General features: G+C 43.7%; 1 protein-coding gene across 1 annotated transcript; it reads left to right on the forward strand.

The window, feature by feature from the left end:
- The first annotated feature begins 3,076 nt into the window (after window positions 1-3,076).
- TMEM106C (transmembrane protein 106C) lies at window positions 3,077-8,411 on the forward strand. Its single transcript, XM_068561497.1, has 8 exons — window positions 3,077-3,180; window positions 3,657-3,871; window positions 4,808-4,871; window positions 5,369-5,528; window positions 5,619-5,759; window positions 6,203-6,252; window positions 6,732-6,785; window positions 7,665-8,411. The coding sequence occupies exons 2-8, from the start codon at window positions 3,685-3,687 to the stop codon at window positions 7,759-7,761; spliced, it is 753 nt and encodes a 250-aa protein (XP_068417598.1). The 5' UTR covers window positions 3,077-3,180; window positions 3,657-3,684; the 3' UTR covers window positions 7,762-8,411.
- The last annotated feature ends 8,132 nt before the right edge of the window (window positions 8,412-16,543 follow it).

Below are 16,543 nucleotides of genomic sequence, written 5' to 3' on the forward strand. Positions count from 1 at the left end.
CTCCACCCTGCCCCCCCCCCCAGCAGAGAGCCCCCCGTGAGCTCACGTCTGCAGTAACCTCACTGCTCATAACTGGGATGCTGAGACAACCTTGGAAGCCAGGCACAAGTGAGAAGTGATGGGTGTCTCCTCGGAATGTGCTGCCCAATTAAAACGGCCTCCTGGATGGCCATGGCGGATGCTGGGACTACTCCCCCAGGCAGTGCGGGCCAGCTTCCAGGTGGAGTCGGTCTGCAAGTGTTTATTGAGGGCCTACTATGCCTCAGGCTTCAAGCTGGGTGCTGGGGAAACAAGGAGGAATAGGAGCCACACTGGAGGGTACAGTCTATTTGTCCCAGACAGTGGACAGAAAGCCTCAACGGTTCTGCTGGCTACACCCCCAGACCCCCTTTACAGTCCCCAGCAACATGAGCCCCACTTTTCCTCACCACAGGCCCAAGCCCTTAGCCTGTTTCCCTTCCTTTATGAAGCATCCACAGCCCTCCATCTTCCCCTGGCCTTCTCTTCCTCTTAAGCTGGTATGAATCAGGCTGCTGCCTCCTCATCTTCCCTGTTCCTGGGACAGCCTGGACCACCCTCTGCAGTGTCCATCCATAGTGTGGACATTAGGCTCACTGCCTCTTGCCCTTGGCAGCGTTCCAGCAGAGGCCACAAAATGAGGCAATCCCCATGTGACTAAAGGATGGGCTCATTCCCCAGATTCCCAAGGTGAATTCCCTGTGAGAAGTGGGTCTTCAGACAAGAAAGCCGAACTTGGAAGACAGGTCTCAGACAGGCAAGAGGCCTCCCTCTCTCTAAAGGCATGTGCCCTAAGAGCAGATGTTAGAAGAGGATAGAAACCTAAGCGTGGCTTACATGGTGTTTGGGTAAAGCAGTCAGACTGCCTGTGTTAAAATCCAGGCTTCCCCCTTAACTAGCTCTGTGTCTGTATCTTCTAGCATTGCATCCTACTATGAGAAAGGCACACACACACACACACACACACACACACACACCACAATTTGTTGGGGTGGGGTTGGTTATTTTTCTCATGCAATGAGAAGTCAGAAGAAAGGTAGTCCAGAGCCTGAGTGTGGCTCCAAATGTCATCAGCCACCCAGGCTCTTTTAATCCCTCTACCCAGCCTTCCTTCACATGCACTTCTCACCTCATGGGCACAATTTGGCTGCCCCATCTCCAACATCAAGTCTAAATTCCAAACAGGAAGAGGAAGGTCAAAGCACAAGTTGAGTCTCCATCACTTTTAAGGAGCTTTCCTGGAAGTCCACACACCTCATTGGCTCAAACTGTGTCATATGGTAAGTAGGCAGGGAAATGTATTTTTCATTGAGCATATCGCTGCCTCCAACAAAATCAGATTTGTATAAACAAGGAATATAAACTGGTATAGAGCTTGCAAGGAGAGAGGTGAAGATCGATTTCACGAAGGGGAAGGTATGGGCCGTAGGTGGAAAAAGAGGAGCAATGGTTTCTTGTTGCTTCTGCCAAATATTCTTTTCTTGACCAAACTTTAGTCAAGTTCCTGAACCTTCTCTTAGGCCCATCTGTGCACTTATTGTATAATCCAGTTTTGTTTTTTTTTTACAAGTACATTTTTAATTTATTTATTTATTATTTATTTTTGGCAGTGTTGGGTCTTCGTTTCTGTGCGAGGGCCTTCTCTAGTTGTGGCAAGCGGGGGCCACTCTTCATCGCGGTGTGCGGGCCTCTCACTATCGCGGCCTCTCTTGTTCGGAGCACAGGCTCCAGACGCGCAGGCTCGGTAGTTGTGGCTCACGGGCCCAGTTGCTCCGCGGCATGTGGGATCCTCCCAGACCAGGGCTTGAACCCGTGTCCCCTGCATTGGCAGGCAGATTCTCAACCACTGCGCCACCAGGGAAGCCCCTATAATCCAGTTTTTGCATGAACCCCGCTAAGTCAGCTTAGCAAGAACCCCTCTCAAAATCTGATCACCTTCCATATCTGATTGGATTCCTCATCCTCCATCATCCCCCAGGTGATGTCTGATCACCATGGTGTGTCTTCAGCAAGAATCCTGTTAGGTCAGTTTAGCCAGAATTCCCCTTACCGCTATGTTTTCTCTTGGTAATTTTCCATCCACTGACCGGCACCCTGTTCCTTGACTCTAAATTCCCAGTTACCTTGCTGTATTCAGACTTGAACCCAATCTCTCTCCCCCACTGGAAGACCCCATTGGTGCAGCTGTCCCTCCACACCTATCACCATTGCCCACCTTGAACAAAGTCTGCCTTACTGTCTCCAACCAGTGTCATTCAATAATTTTTTCTTTACCATTTCTTATTCTAAAGACTCAGTGGGCTGACTGGGACCAGCAGTTGTGCAGGTGGCTAGACAGCAGCAGGGGCATCAGCCTTCCTCACAGGAGAAGGAGGAGAGAGAAGTGGAGATGGCAGAGAGCTCGAAGGTCGCCAGCCTCCCTCCACGTTGCAGGGCATGCCCCCCATTCACCCAGTTCAGAATCTCTCCTCTCCCCAGCATCGTCTTTATAACTTCACCTGCTTAAAGTCTGCCCTCGCTTGCTTCCTTCTGCTGCAGGCGAAGCTCAACCAGGCAGTCCCTACAAAGAAACCCGCCCTAAAAAAAGTGTCAGAATCGAGGAGGGCTTCATGGAGGAGGTAACACAAGCACTAAACCCGCCACTTTAAAAAGTGTCCTCTAGCCCCTTATGTGCATGCCTTGTGTGTGCGTGTCTAGGGCTGCGGAAGGGGACGTCCTAAAGCAGGATGAGGGCAGGTTCTGTGTCTGATGCACTTTTTACCCTCGGCATCTACACAACCCCCGTGGCTCAAAGAATAGTTGAAAATGGCTTTGGCTGCCGGCTCTTTCCGCCTTCCTCTTCCTCTGGAAACTTGAGCCTTTCCCAGCGTTTCTGGAGGACTCAATCACTCCACTGGACCTGCCTCAAGCCCCGAGAAGCGCTGCTCCACCCCGAACCCCAGCCCCCCAGCTCTCTGCCGCCCTCTCCCGGCGCCGTCAGCAGGGCCGCGAAGAGCGCACGCGCGGGCTCACGCCGGCATCCCCGGGCCACCTTGCGTTCTGCGCATGCGCATCGAGTGCGGGCAGTTTTGTAAGACCCAAGAGGAAGGTAAACCCGCTGAAGCGGGCAGGTGGCTGGCGGTCCGGCCCGTGAAGGAGCTGCCGGGAGCTCGTTCCCTGCAGGTCTGGAGCCTTCGGCATTTGCTCTCTACTGGGCGACTCTGGTGGGCTCGGAGCGCGCTTTTTGCCAAGGGGCGTGACCTGAGCCCGCCTCTTGGGTCTGGGAGTGGAGGGGGATGGGGAATCTTTGAGGCCTCTTATTAATTTGGTGCCTGTTGATTGTTGCGGAGGTTTTCTCGAGGAGGGCACAGAGTTTGAAAATAGCGGACAGGAAGGGGTGAGGCTGGACCACGTGGGAGCTGGGTCGACCCGAGCCCTGGGACTGCGAGGAGCTGGCGGCCCCGTTTCTCTGGCTGTGTGTGTCCCGAGTCGGAGGGGGTTAGGGAGCAGTGCTACAAAATGAGGAGCCTGGTAGAAATTGTGCAGGTGTTTGGGATCACATTCAGGACGGCAATTTGGTCATTTTTGTGTTATCGCTTTTCTCATAGAAAGATGCACGGCCACCTGTACACGCACTCACTTGCCTCTTTGCACCCTAGGACATGACACAAGTGGCACATCCTGGCCATGGGGTCCCAGCAGTCCGCCTATGCTCACCCCCGTTCTTGCAAGCGGAAGAAAGCAGATGACAGGAAGGATTTGCTGGCTGAACGGGAGCAGGAAGAAGCCATTGCTCAGTTCCCATATGTGGAGTTCACAGGGCGAGATAGCATCACCTGTCTCACATGCCAGGGGACAGGCTACATTCCAACAGGTGAGAGTCTTTGGTTATCACGGGAAGGATGATTCCCCAAGGAGAATTCCAAGATACCCGGAGGGCTTCTCCGGTCTCCCAGACAGAACTTTTCTCCTAGGCGGCAATACCACAGTCATAGGCCATGCCCTGAGCAGGAGCCGGCTGAGCTGACTTGATAAACTTGGGCAGGTTCCACAACTTCTCTAGGTTTCCCAATATTTGAAAGCCTTGCTTTTCTTCACTTCCACTCTTGTTCGTTGTTTCCTTGGTTTGGAACATTTGGTTTGCTCTAGATTGTGGGGTTTGTTGACAGGCACATTTCTTTATTGCTCTCACTCATAAGGCCTGGCATGGCTTTGTGGGGGAGGAGCAGACACCATCTTGGAAGCTTCTGTTCAAGGAAGCAGGTAGTGAATCATAAACCTAAGATCTGAAAAACAAATCAAGTGGGGGGAGAAAAACATGCACAGGACTGGAGCCTGGATTGGGTACAGAATCATCTGTCACTAAGTTGGCTCTCAGAAAGTCTTAACAGTGTAGATGGAGGGTCACAGAGGTTTAGAGCTGGTAAGAACCTTAGAAACCATTTAATCCAAAGCCTTCATATTACAGATGAGGACACAGTGGCCTAGAGAGGTAATGACTTCCCCAAGGCTATGCAGCAGCTGAAAGCCATGCAGCAGCTCAAGGCCATTCAGTAAAGCCAGAACAAGATCCTAGATTTCTCAACTTCCACGTCACTGGCCTGGGAGCACTGATAGATGTTTTGTAATTTGTAGCACTCTCTACATATTTACTTGTTTCTTGTTCATTAGACCCCAAGTATAAAACTGGTATCTTAGAAACGTCTAATTCCAGACAAGTATATTTGTGACAGGCTACTGTGTATGTGATGGAAAGTACTGCAACACATGGGGTTTATTTTACCAAAATTGTTGTTTGTTTCTTTTCTAGAGCAAGTAAATGAGCTGGTGGCTTTGATCCCACACAGTGATCAGAGATTGCGTCCTCAGAGAACGTGAGTCACCTGCGTCTCTCCTGTTAATGCCTACAGTTGTCTCTAGTCCCTTTTTCTGTGTGTGAATGCCAGTTAACTTCTTGAAAACGTTATCTGTTCCTGTAAATTCCCCACTTCCTTTAATACTGTCTGCTCAAGCAAGGTGCCTCTGCCCCCGTCACAACCTGGGGAAGGGAACTTGAGGCTAGAAATGTTTTGAGGACAGAGAGCCAAATGAAGGAACTTGAGTCGGAAGGAATTGGAGGAGAGGGTGTCCTGGGAGGTGAAGAGATGTTTCTGTCCACACAATTCCTCTCCTCAGCTTCTCTTCCCAGACTGCAGACAGCATTCAGATGGGTTTGTGAACATGTTCCACTTATTCGTGCCTGGTTTGTGATTCCTTGCTCTTTTCACTTTCTTGTCCCTCCCCGCCTCATTCCTGGTTTTGCATTTAATCTTGACTGATTGGACCTTGATATCTGACTGCCTGGGTTGGTCGTGCGCTTTGTCGTTTGCAGTAAGCAGTATGTCCTCCTGTCTGTTCTGCTCTGTCTCCTGGCATCTGGTTTGGTGGTTTTCTTCCTGTTTCCACATTCGGTCCTCGTGGATGATGACGGCATCAAAGTGGTGCAAGTCACATTTAATGAGCGGGACTCCCTTGTAATCCTCGCCATCACGGTAAGATTAGGGCCTCCCTTCCTGGGTCGTGCACCTGTGAGTCTTGTACCCAGGACCCTGACACGTGTTTCCTCTCTTGCCCTGATGCAGGCCACCCTGAAAATCAGGAACTCCAACTTCTACTCTGTGGCGGTGAGCAGCCTGTCCAGCCAGGTTCAGTGCATGAACACCGTGGTCGGGTCACACGTGACAACTAACATCTCCCTCATTCCACCTCGGAGCGAGCATCTGGTATGCCACCCTTTTAGGATCCTGGTCCCGTGGGCCTGAGAGAAGAGTAGGCGCTGTGGAATGCTGTCACCTCATTACTTTCCTCTTCCTCTCCTCATTTCCACTTGTAGCAACTGGTTGATGAGGAAGACCTGATGAGCTCTGTAATTATGAAAAATTAGGGGAAAAAAATCAGCTAGCATTTAAGTGTTACAGGAACAAAAGAATTTGTCGGAGAAAGCAATTTGCCAGCAATCGAGAAGAGGCCATGTGGTCCATTGGCCTCTCAACAGGGAAGAGGTTGGAAGATTTGTTAGAGGCTCATCATCTGGATCAGGGACAGTCTTGGGGAAATATTTTGTATGTGATAGAAGAGTGCTCTCAGGTCCTTGGGTTGCTGATAATAGTACTGTTCTTTGTCAAGACTGCTTAGCCACAGACTGACTCTGGTGTCTTATTTTCAGGTGAATTTTACCGTGAAGGCTGAGATGGGAGGACCATTTTCCTATGTGTAGTAAGGACAGTGTTCTCTACACGTGTGCTTTTTACTGGATGAAAGGGATTCAGAGTTGAGCTCAATTGGTGGGGGCCGATCCTGCCTTAAGTTCCAGCCTTGGGCCTGTGGGTTCCCTAGCTTTGGCCATCTTGAGGTTTACTTGGAGGATGTGGTATTTGATATGTGACTGAAGTGCTCAAATTTCTAAAAGAGAACATTAGGCCACTAGAAACATTTCCAAGCTGCAGCATTTTGTGATGGGTACGAACAAACAAAAAGATGGTGATGTGGGAGGATGGAAGGACACTTGTGGGGACTCGGAACTGGTGAGCCAGGGCAGCACTTAGGCCAGAAGGGCGGGTGTGGGGCAGGGGAGGTACCCAAACGGGGCTGACTGCTCCTCAGTTTGACAGTGTAACTCAGCACTCCTGCTGATTCGCCTTTTTTTAAAAACAAAAAACAAAAAAATGACCATTTCTCTATTTGCTGTTTGGCAGCTTCTTCTGCACGTTACCCGATATCCTGGTGCACAACATAGTGGTCTTCATGCGGTACGTTGCTCATTTCCCTGTGTCCAGGGCCTTTGTGTTTGAGCCTGGACCGTCAGGCCACGTGAGCTGGCCACCTTTGCTCGGGAGAGCCTGTGGGGCCCACAAACCAAAGAGGGGATGCCCAGTGCCTTACAGGCACAGACACGGCAGAGCCTTGCTGTCCTTTAGATACAGTGTCCAAATCCCTGTCACAAATCACCAGGGTCACAGTGAACGGTTAGATGTAGAATTTTCTCCATGAAATGGGGTCGAGTTGTGTGATCCCTTTAGAATCCTGATGGAACTAGTAAAGAAAAGAAAAGCTTTCTCAAGGCATAAGCCCTGGGCATCTGGCCAGACTTACTCTGTAGCCACACAAATTACCACATGTCATGGACCGGTAGGGTAATTTCTAGAACCATGACTGTTAAATTTGCAAGTGACAAGGTTCTGCTGCAGACATTTGAAATAGTAGGGTTAGAGCAGGGTTTCTTAGCCTTGGCACTATTGACATTTTGGGCCAGACAGTTCTTTGTTGCCAGGGGCTGTTCTGTGCATTGTAGGACGTTTTACAGCCTGGCCTCTACCCACTAGATGCCAGTAACACCACCTCCTCCCCCACTCAGCTGTAACAACCCCAAATGTTTAGACGTTGCCAGAAGTCCCCTGTGGGTTAAAATTGTCTCCGGTTTAGAACCACATATTTAGAGGGTCAGCTCAGGGCACAGTGTCTCTGGGGATGTGGAAAGATCCTCTGACTTCCTGGTTGTGTAACCATGAAGATACGTATCTAGGACCTGTGGATATTATTGCCTGAGCTTGCAAGAAATTACTTGGGCAATCTTTCTTACTTATTTCATCTCAGAAACAATTAATTCTCATTGGTTTTCCTTTCCCTAGAACTTCAGTGAAGATTTCCTACATTGGCCACATGACCCAGAGCTCCTTGGAGACACATCACTATGTGGATTGTGGAGCAAATTCCACAGCTGTTTAGAAACTGCTCGTGGTTCTTCCATGGCAGCACCTGTCAGAAGAGACACAGCATCTGTTCCCAGGGCCTGAGCCCTGTACCTACCCCAGGGGGTAGAACCAGAGGAGAAATTGGTTCTCTCAGTCCCCAGCAGACATCCTCCTGCCACTAGGGAGGAAAACTCCTCTCTGTAGCGCCATTTACTTTTCTCAGAGCCAGCAGGATCACTGCCTAGTGCCTAGCCTATGCCCAGCAAATAGTAGGCCCTCAAAGAAGGTTTGAAGAGTTTAACTGAGATCTTTTCAGCTGTTCTTGGGGCATTATCAATTAAAATCATACCATGGTTCTAGGGCATCAGACGACAGAGTGATCCGGAAATAGGACGGTCAGTGCAGTTGCAGAACTATTTTCGGGGCCTCATCACAGAAGAGGCAGCAGGGAGGGAGCATTTGAATACATTAAAGAAGAAAGCACAGACCATTCAATATGTGAAATTTTTTCATCTGCTTCCAAATGCCTAGGAACTTTATTAAAGAAAAAAAATAACTTTTTTTTCCTGTAGAAAGTTAAAACTGTTTTTACCAAGAGTCTGTGGGGTCTGATTTACCCTTCATCCATTGGCTGGAACATGGATTGGAGAATTTGGTAGAAAAATAAACCCTGCTTTTGATTCATCTGTGTCTCCTCTGATTGCCTGGATGTCTCAGTAGGCACCTCTGGGGGACCGTAGAAGAGTTGCCTGTGAAGTGTATCAGCACAGGATGGGAAGGGAAGAGAAGAAGCCCTGCTTGTACTGTCCCCATGAGCTGCTATCACAGTCCGTCTGCCTCTGATGGTGACATGCTGGCCTATCGCTGTTCTAGAACAGAGCACTTAATGCCCCCTGGAGGTTGGATGAGGGAGAGAGCAGTGATGCCTGAGGAGTGAGAAGCTGCTTCCCTGAGGAGGAATAACTTGCTAATTAAGAGGACCTGGTTTGAAGTTGAAAGTTTCTTGAACTGTCTCCACCCTCTCCACCACCCGAAGAGCAGGCTCCAGCCCCACGATGGCAGGGTATCTAGGGGGAAGCTTGAGTAGTGAGTTTCAGAGGTCCGCTGAGGTGGGCTCCAGCTCCTCCTCCAGCCCTGGTGCCTCGGGAAACCCTAACAGCAACAGGTGGTGGCACGTCTATTTTCTTTTTTGTCTTCGTTCACATAGCTTGATTTTCAATATTAATGATCTTTGCACTCTGAATCTTCAGGCTAAGGCTAAATTTCATGGCTGTTTGGCTGATGCTGACCATGCTTGAGTAACCCAAGAGCTGAGGGTTGAAAGCCGAGTTTCCCTGTTAACCTGGATCCTTTAACGGTCTGTATGTACACGATGTTGATGACTGTTCTGTGTGTAAATGATGGAACGCAACTTGTATGGAAGCAGATGTGCACCATTTTTGAGGACATGCCCTAAACACATGAAGATGTACACATTGCTACATTTTTTTATTTTCCCGTTTTCCAAACAGCCTCTAGCATATTTTTCATGTGATTTTGAAGAAGTTACTCCTATTGGTACTTCAGTTTTCAATAATTTTTTGTGACCATGTGCTTCAGTAGCATTTCTTGCTTCTCAATGTTATCTTTATTTTTTTTATTTTAGAACTTACAAATTGTTTACTCATTTTTTTTTTTAATTGGGGTATAGTTGTTTTACAATGTTGTGTTAGTTTCTACTGTACAGCGGAGTGGAGTTCCCTGTGCTATACAGCAGGTTCTTATTATCTATTTTATACATATTAGTGTATATATGTCAATCCCAATCTCCCAGTTCATCCCCCCACCCCACCCCCCCGCTTTCCCCCCTTGGTATCCATACATTTGTTCTCTACATCTGTGTCTCTGTTTCTGCCTTGCAAACTGGTTCATCTGTACCATTTTTCTAGATTCCACATATATGCGTTAGTATATGGTATTTGTTTTTCTCTTTCTGACTTACTTCACTCTATGACAGTCTCTGGGTCCATCCACATCTCTTCAAACGACCTAATTTCGTTCCTTTTTATGGCTGAGTAATATTCCATTGTATATATGTACCACATCTTCTTTATCCATTCGTCTGTCGATGGTCGTTTAGGTTGCTTCCATGACCTGGCTATTGTAAATAGTGCTGCAATGAACTTAGGGTGCATGTGGCATGTGTCTTTTTGAATTGTGGTTTTCTCTGGGTATATGCCCAGTAGTGGGATTGCTGGGTCGTATGGTAGTTCTATTTTTAGTTTTTTAAGGAACCTCCATACTGTTCTCCATAGTGGCTGTATCAATTTACCTTCCCACCAACAGTGCAAGAGGGTTCCCTTTTCTCCACATCCTCTCCAGCATTTATTGTTTGTAGATTTTCTGATGATGCCCATTCTACCCGGTGTGAGGTGACACCTCGTTGTAGTTTTGATATGCGTTTCTCTAATAATTAGTGATGTTGAGCAGCTTTTCATGTGCCTTTTCTTTGGAGAAACGTCTGTTTAGGTCTTCTGTCTATTTTTTCATTGGGTTGTTTGTTTTTTTGATATTGAGCTGCATGAGCTGTTTATATATTTTGGAGATTAATCCTTTGTCTATTGATTTATTTGCCAATATTTTCTCCCATTCTGAGGGTTGTCTTTTTGTTTATAGCTTCCTTTGCTGTGCAAAAGCTTTGAAGTTTCATTAGGTCCCATTTGTTTATTTTTTTTTTAATTTCCATTACTCTAGGAGGTGGGTCAAAAAAGATCTTGCTGTGATTTATGTCAAAGAGCATTCTTCCTGTGTTTTCCTCTAAGAGTTTTATAGTGTCAGGTCTTACATTTAGGTCTTTAATCCATTTTGAGTTTATTTTTGTGTGTGCTGTTAGGGGGTGTTCTAATTTCATTCTCTTACATGTAGCTGTCCAGTTTTTCCAGTACCACTTATTGAAAATGGTGTCTTTTCTCCATTGTATATCCTTGCCTCCTTTGTCATACATAGATGCGTAGGTTTATCTCTGGGCTTTCTATTCTGTTCCATTCATCTATATTTCAGTTTTTGTGCCTGTACCATACTGTCTTGATTACTGTAGCTTTGTAGTATAGTCTGAAGTCAGGGAGTCTGATTCCTCCACCTCCGTTTTTTTTCCTCAAGATTGCTTTGGCTATTCGGGCTCTTTTGTGTCTCCAGACATATTTTAAGATTTTTTTGTTATAGTTCTGTAAAAAAAATGCCATTGGTAATTTGATAGGGATTGCATTGAATCTGTAGATTGCTTTGGGTAGTATCGTCATTTTCACAATATTGATTCTTCCAATCCAAGAACATGGTGTATGTCTCCATCTGTTTGTATCATCTTTAACTTCTTTCATCAGTGTCTTATAGTTTTCTGTATACAGGTCTTTTGTCTCCGTAGGTAGGTTTATTCCTAGGTATTTTATTCTTTTCGTTGCAGTGGTAAATGGGAGTGTTTCCTTAATTTCTCTTTCAGATTTTTCATCATTAGTGTATAGGAATGCAAGAGATTTCTGTGCATTTTGTATCCTGCAACTTTAACAAATTCATTAATTAGCTCTAGTAGTTTTCTGGTGGCATCTTTAGGATTCTCTATGTATAGTATCATGTCATCTGCAAACAGTGACAGTTTTACTTCTTCTTTTTCAATTTGTATTGCTTTTATTTCTTTTTCTTCTCTGATTGCCATGGCTAGGACTTCCAAAACTATGTCGAATAATAGTGGCGAGAGTGGACATCCTTGTCTTGTTCCTGATCTTAGAGGAAATGCTTTCAGTTTTTCACCATTGAGAATGATGTTTGCTGTGGTTTGTCGTATATGGCCTTTATTATGTTGAGGTAGATTCCCTCTATGCCCACTTTCTGGAGAGTTTTTATCATAAATGGGTGTTGAATTTTGTCAACAGCTTTTTCTGCATCTATTGAGATGATCATATGGTTTTTCTTCTTCAATTTGTTAATATGGTGTATCACATTGATTGATTTGTGTATATTGAAGAATCGTTGCAGATCCCTGGGATAAATCCCACTTGATCGTGGTGTATGATCCTTTTAAAGTGTTGTTGGATTCTGTTTGCTAGTATTTTGTTGAGGATTTTTGCATCCATATTCATCAGTGATAGTGGTCTGTAATTTTCTTTTTTTTGTAGTGTCTTTGTCTGGTTTTGGTATCAGGGTGATGGTGCCCCCATAGAAGGAGTTTGGGAGTGTTCCTTCTTCTGCAATTTTTTGGAAGAGTTTGAGAAGGATGGGTGTTAGCTCTTCTCTAAATGTTTGATAGAATTCACCGATGAAGCCATCTGGTCCTGGACTTTTGTTTGTTGGGAGATTTTTTATCACACTTTCAATTTCATTACTTGTGATTGGTATGTTCATATTTTCTGTTTTTCCTGGTTCAGTCTTGGAAGGTTATACCTTTCTAAGGATTTGTCCATTTCTTCTAGGTTGTCCATTTCATTGGCATAGAGTTGCTTGTAGTAGTTCCCTTATGATGCTAAGTGTTTCTGCAGTGTCCGTTGTAACTTCTCCTCTTTCATTTCTGATTTTATTGATTTGAGTCCTCTCCCTCTTTTTCTTGATGAGTCTAGCTAAAGGTTTCTCAATTTTTTAATTTAATTTTATTTTATTTACTTATTTTTTTGAATTTTATTTTATTTTTTATACAGCAGGTTCTTATTAGTTATCTATTTTATACATGTTAGTGCAGATATGTCAAACCCAATCTGCTCAAAGAACCAGCTTTTAGTTTTATTGATCTTTGCTAATGTTTTCTGTGTTACTATTTCATTTACTTCTGCTCTGATCTTTATATTTCTTTCGTTCTACTTACTTTGGGTTTTGTTTGTTCTTCTTCCTCTAGTTCCTTTAGGTGTAAGGTTAGATTGTTTATTTGAGATTTTTCTTGTTTCTTGAGGTAGGCTTGTATAGCTATAAACTTCCCTCTTAGAACTGCTTTTGTTGCATCCCATAGGTTTTGGATCGTCGTGTTTTCATTGTCATTTGTCTCTAGGTATTTTTTGATTTCCTCTTTGATTTCTTCAGTGATCTCTTGGTTATTTAGTAACGTATTGTTTAGCCTCCATGTGTTTGTGTTTTTTACAAATTGATTGTAATTGATTTCTAATCTCAAAGCATTGTGGTCAGAAAAGATGCTTGATATGATTTCAGTTTTCTTAAATTTACCGAGGCTTGATTTGTGACCCAAGATGTGATCTATCCTGGAGAATGTTCCGTGTGCACTTGAGAAGAAAGTGTAATCTGCTGTTTTTGGATGGAATGTCCTATAAATATCAATTAAGTCTATCTGGTCTATTGTGTCATTTAAAGCTTCTGTTTCCTTATTTATTTTCATTTTGGATGATCTGTCCATTGGTGTAAGTGAGGTGTGAAAGCCCCCCACTATTATTGTGTTACTGTCGATTTCCTCTTTTATAGCTGTTAGCAGTTGCCTTATGTATTGAGGTGCTCCTATGTTGGGTGCATATATATTTATAATTGTTATATCTTCTTCTTGGATTGATCCCTTGATCATTATGTAGTGTCCTTCCTTGTCTCTTGTAACATTCTTTATTTTAAAGTCTATTTTATCTGATATGAGTATTGCTATTCCAGCTTTCTTTTGATTTCCATTTGCATGGAATATTTCTTTCCATCCCCTCACTTTCAGTCTGTATGTGTCCCTAGGTCTGAAGCGGGTCTCTTGTAGACAGCATATATATGGGTCTTGTTTTTGTATCCATTCAGTGAGCCTGTGTCTTTTGGTTAGAGCGTTTAATCCATTCACATTTAAGGTACTTATCGATATGTATGTTCCTATTACTATTTTCTTAATTTTGGGGGGTTTGTTTTTGTAGGTGCTTTTCTTCTCTTGTGTTTCCCACTTAGAGAATTTCCTTTAGCATTTGTCGTAGAGCTGGTTTGGTGGTGCTGTCTCTTAGCTTTTGCTTGTCTGTAAAGCTTTTGATTTCTCCGTCGAATCTGAATGTGATCCTTGCTGGGTAGAGTATTCTTGGTTGTAGGTTCTTCCCTTTCATCACTTTAAATATATTGTGCCACTCCCTTCTGCCTTTCAGAGTTTCTTTTTTTTTTTTTTTAATTTCTATTTTTTAAATCAGTCATCAGTTTTATACACATCATTGTATACATGTCAATCCCAATCGCCCAATTCAGCACACCCCATCCCCACCCCACCGCAGTTTTCCCCCCTTGGTGTCCATACGTTTGTTCTCTACATCTGTGTCTCAACTTCTGCCCTGCAACCCGGTTCATCTGTTTCATTTTTCTAGGTTCCACATACATGCGTTAATATACGATATTTGTTTTTCTCTTTCTGACTTACTTCGCTCTGTATGACAGTCTCTAGATACATCCACGTCTCAACAAATGACTCAATTTCGTTCCTTTTTATGGCTGAGTAATAGTCCATTGTATACATGTACCACATCTTCTTTATCCATTCGTCTGTCGATGGGCATTTAGGTTGCTTCCGTGACCTGGCTATTGTAAATAGTGCTGCAATGAACATTCGGGTGCAGGTGTCTTTTTGAATTACGGTTTTCTCTGGGTATATGCCCAGTAGTGGGATTGCTGGGTCATATGGTAATTCTATTTTTAGTTTTTTAAGGAACCTCCATATTGTTCTCCATAGTGGCTGTATCAATTTACATTCCCACCGACAGTGCTAGAGGCCCCCCTTTTCTCCACACCCTCTCCAGCATTTGTTGTTTGTAGATTTTCTGATGATGCCCATTCTAACTGGTGTGAGGTGATGCCTCATTGTAGTTTTGATTTACATTTCTCTAATAATTAGTGATGTTGAGCATCTTTTCATGTGCTTCGTGGCCGTCTGTATGTCTTCTTTGGAGAAATGTCTATTTAGGTCTTCTGCCCATTTTTGGATTGGGTTGTTTGTTTCTTTAATATTGAGCTGCATGAGCTGTTTATATATTTTGGAGATTAATCCTTTGTCCGTTGATTCGTTTACAAATATTTTCTCCCATTCTGAGGCTTGTCTTTTCGTCTTGTTTATGGTTTCCTTTGCTGTGCAAAAGCTTTGAAGTTTCATTAGGTCCCATTTGTTTATTTTTGTTTTTATTTCCATTACTCTAGGAGGTGGATCAAAAAAGATCTTGCTGTGATTTATGTCAAAGAGCGTTCTTCCTGTGTTTTCCTCTAAGAGTTTTATAGTGTCCGGTCTTACATTTAGGTCTCTAATCCATTTTGAGTTTATTTTTGTGTATGGTGTTAAGGAGTATTCTAATTTCATTCTTCTACATGTAGCTGTCCAGTTTTCACAGCACCACTTACTGAAGAGACTGTCTTTTCTCCATTGTATATCTTTGCCTCCTTTGTCATAGATTAGTTGACCATAGGTGCATGGGTTTATCTCTGGGCTTTCTATCTTGTTCCATTGATCTATGTTTCTGTTTTTGTGCCAGTACCATATTGTCTTGATTACTGTAGCTTTGTAGTATAGTCTGAAGTCAGGGAGTCTGATTCCTCCAGCTCCGTTTTTTTCCCTCAAGACTGCTTTGGCTATTCGGGGTCTTTTGTGTCTCCATACAAATTTTAAGATGATTTGTTCTAATTCCGTAAAAAATGCCATTGGTAATTTGATAGGGATTGCATTGAATCTGTAGATTGCTTTGGGTAGTATAGTCATTTTCACAATATTGATTCTTCCAATCCAAGAACATGGTATATCTCTCCACCTGTTGGTATCATCTTTAATTTCTTTCATCAGTGTCTTATAGTTTTCTGCATACAGGTCTTTTGTCTCCCTAGGTAGGTTTATTCCTAGGTAGTTTATTCTTTTCGTTGCAATGGTAAATGGGAGTGTTTCCATAATTTCTCTTTCAGATTTTTCATCATTAGTGTATAGGAATGCAAGAGATTTCTGTGCATTAATTTTGTATCCTGCAACTTTACCAAATTCATTAATTAGCTCTAGTAGTTTTCTGGTGGCAGTTTTAGGATTCTCTATGTATAGTATCATGTCATCTGCAAACAGTGACAGTTTTACTTCTTCTTTTCCAATTTGGATTCCTTTTATTTCTTTTTCTTCTCTGATTGCCATGGCTAGGACTTCCAAAACTATGTTGAATAATAGTGGTGAGAGTGGACATCCTTGTCTTGTTCCTGGTCTTAGAGGAAATGCTTTCAGTTTTTCACCGTTGAGAATGATGCTTGCTGTGGGTTTGTCGTATGTGGCCTTCATTATGTCGAGGTAGATTCCCTCTATGCCCACTTTCTGGAGAGTTTTTATCATAAATGGGTGTTGAATTTTGTCAAAAGCTTTTTCTGCATCTATTGAGATGATCATATGGTTTTTCTTCTTCAATTTGTTAATATGGTGTATCACATTGATTGATTTGCGTATATTGAAGAATCCTTGCATCCCTGGGATAAATCCCACTTGATCGTGGTGTATGATCCTTTTAAAGTGTTGTTGGATTCTGTTTGCTAGTATTTTGTTGAGGATTTTTGCATCTATGTTCATCAGTGATACTGGTCTGTAATTTTCTTTTTTTGTAGTGTCTTTGTCTGGTTTTGGTATCAGGGTGATGGTGGCCTCATAGAATGAGTTTGGGAGCGTTCCTTCCTCTGCAATTTTTTGGAAGAGTTTGAGAAGGATGGGTGTTAGCTCTTCTCTAAATGTTTGCTAGAATTCACCTGTGAAGCCATCTGGTCCTGGACTTTTGTTTGTTGGAAGATTTTTAATCACAGTTTCAATTTCATTACTTGTGATTGGTCTGTTCATATTTTCTGTTTCTTCCTGGTTCAGTCTTGGAAAGTTATACCTTTCTAAGAATTTGTCC

Source organism: Eschrichtius robustus, chromosome 13, assembly GCF_028021215.1.
Source record: "Eschrichtius robustus isolate mEscRob2 chromosome 13, mEscRob2.pri, whole genome shotgun sequence".
NCBI classification, from domain to species: Eukaryota; Metazoa; Chordata; class Mammalia; order Artiodactyla; family Eschrichtiidae; genus Eschrichtius; species Eschrichtius robustus.

Bases quoted from the DNA above. Each gene is read 5' to 3' on its own strand.
- TMEM106C (XM_068561497.1), top strand. From the start codon at position 3,685: ATGGGGTCCCAGCAGTCCGCCTATGCTCACCCCCGTTCTTGCAAGCGG. The intron at 3,872-4,807 runs GTGAGAGTCTTT...TTTCTTTTCTAG, and splicing joins GACAGGCTACATTCCAACAG to AGCAAGTAAATGAGCTGGTG. The intron at 6,253-6,731 runs GTAAGGACAGTG...GCTGTTTGGCAG, and splicing joins GGACCATTTTCCTATGTGTA to CTTCTTCTGCACGTTACCCG.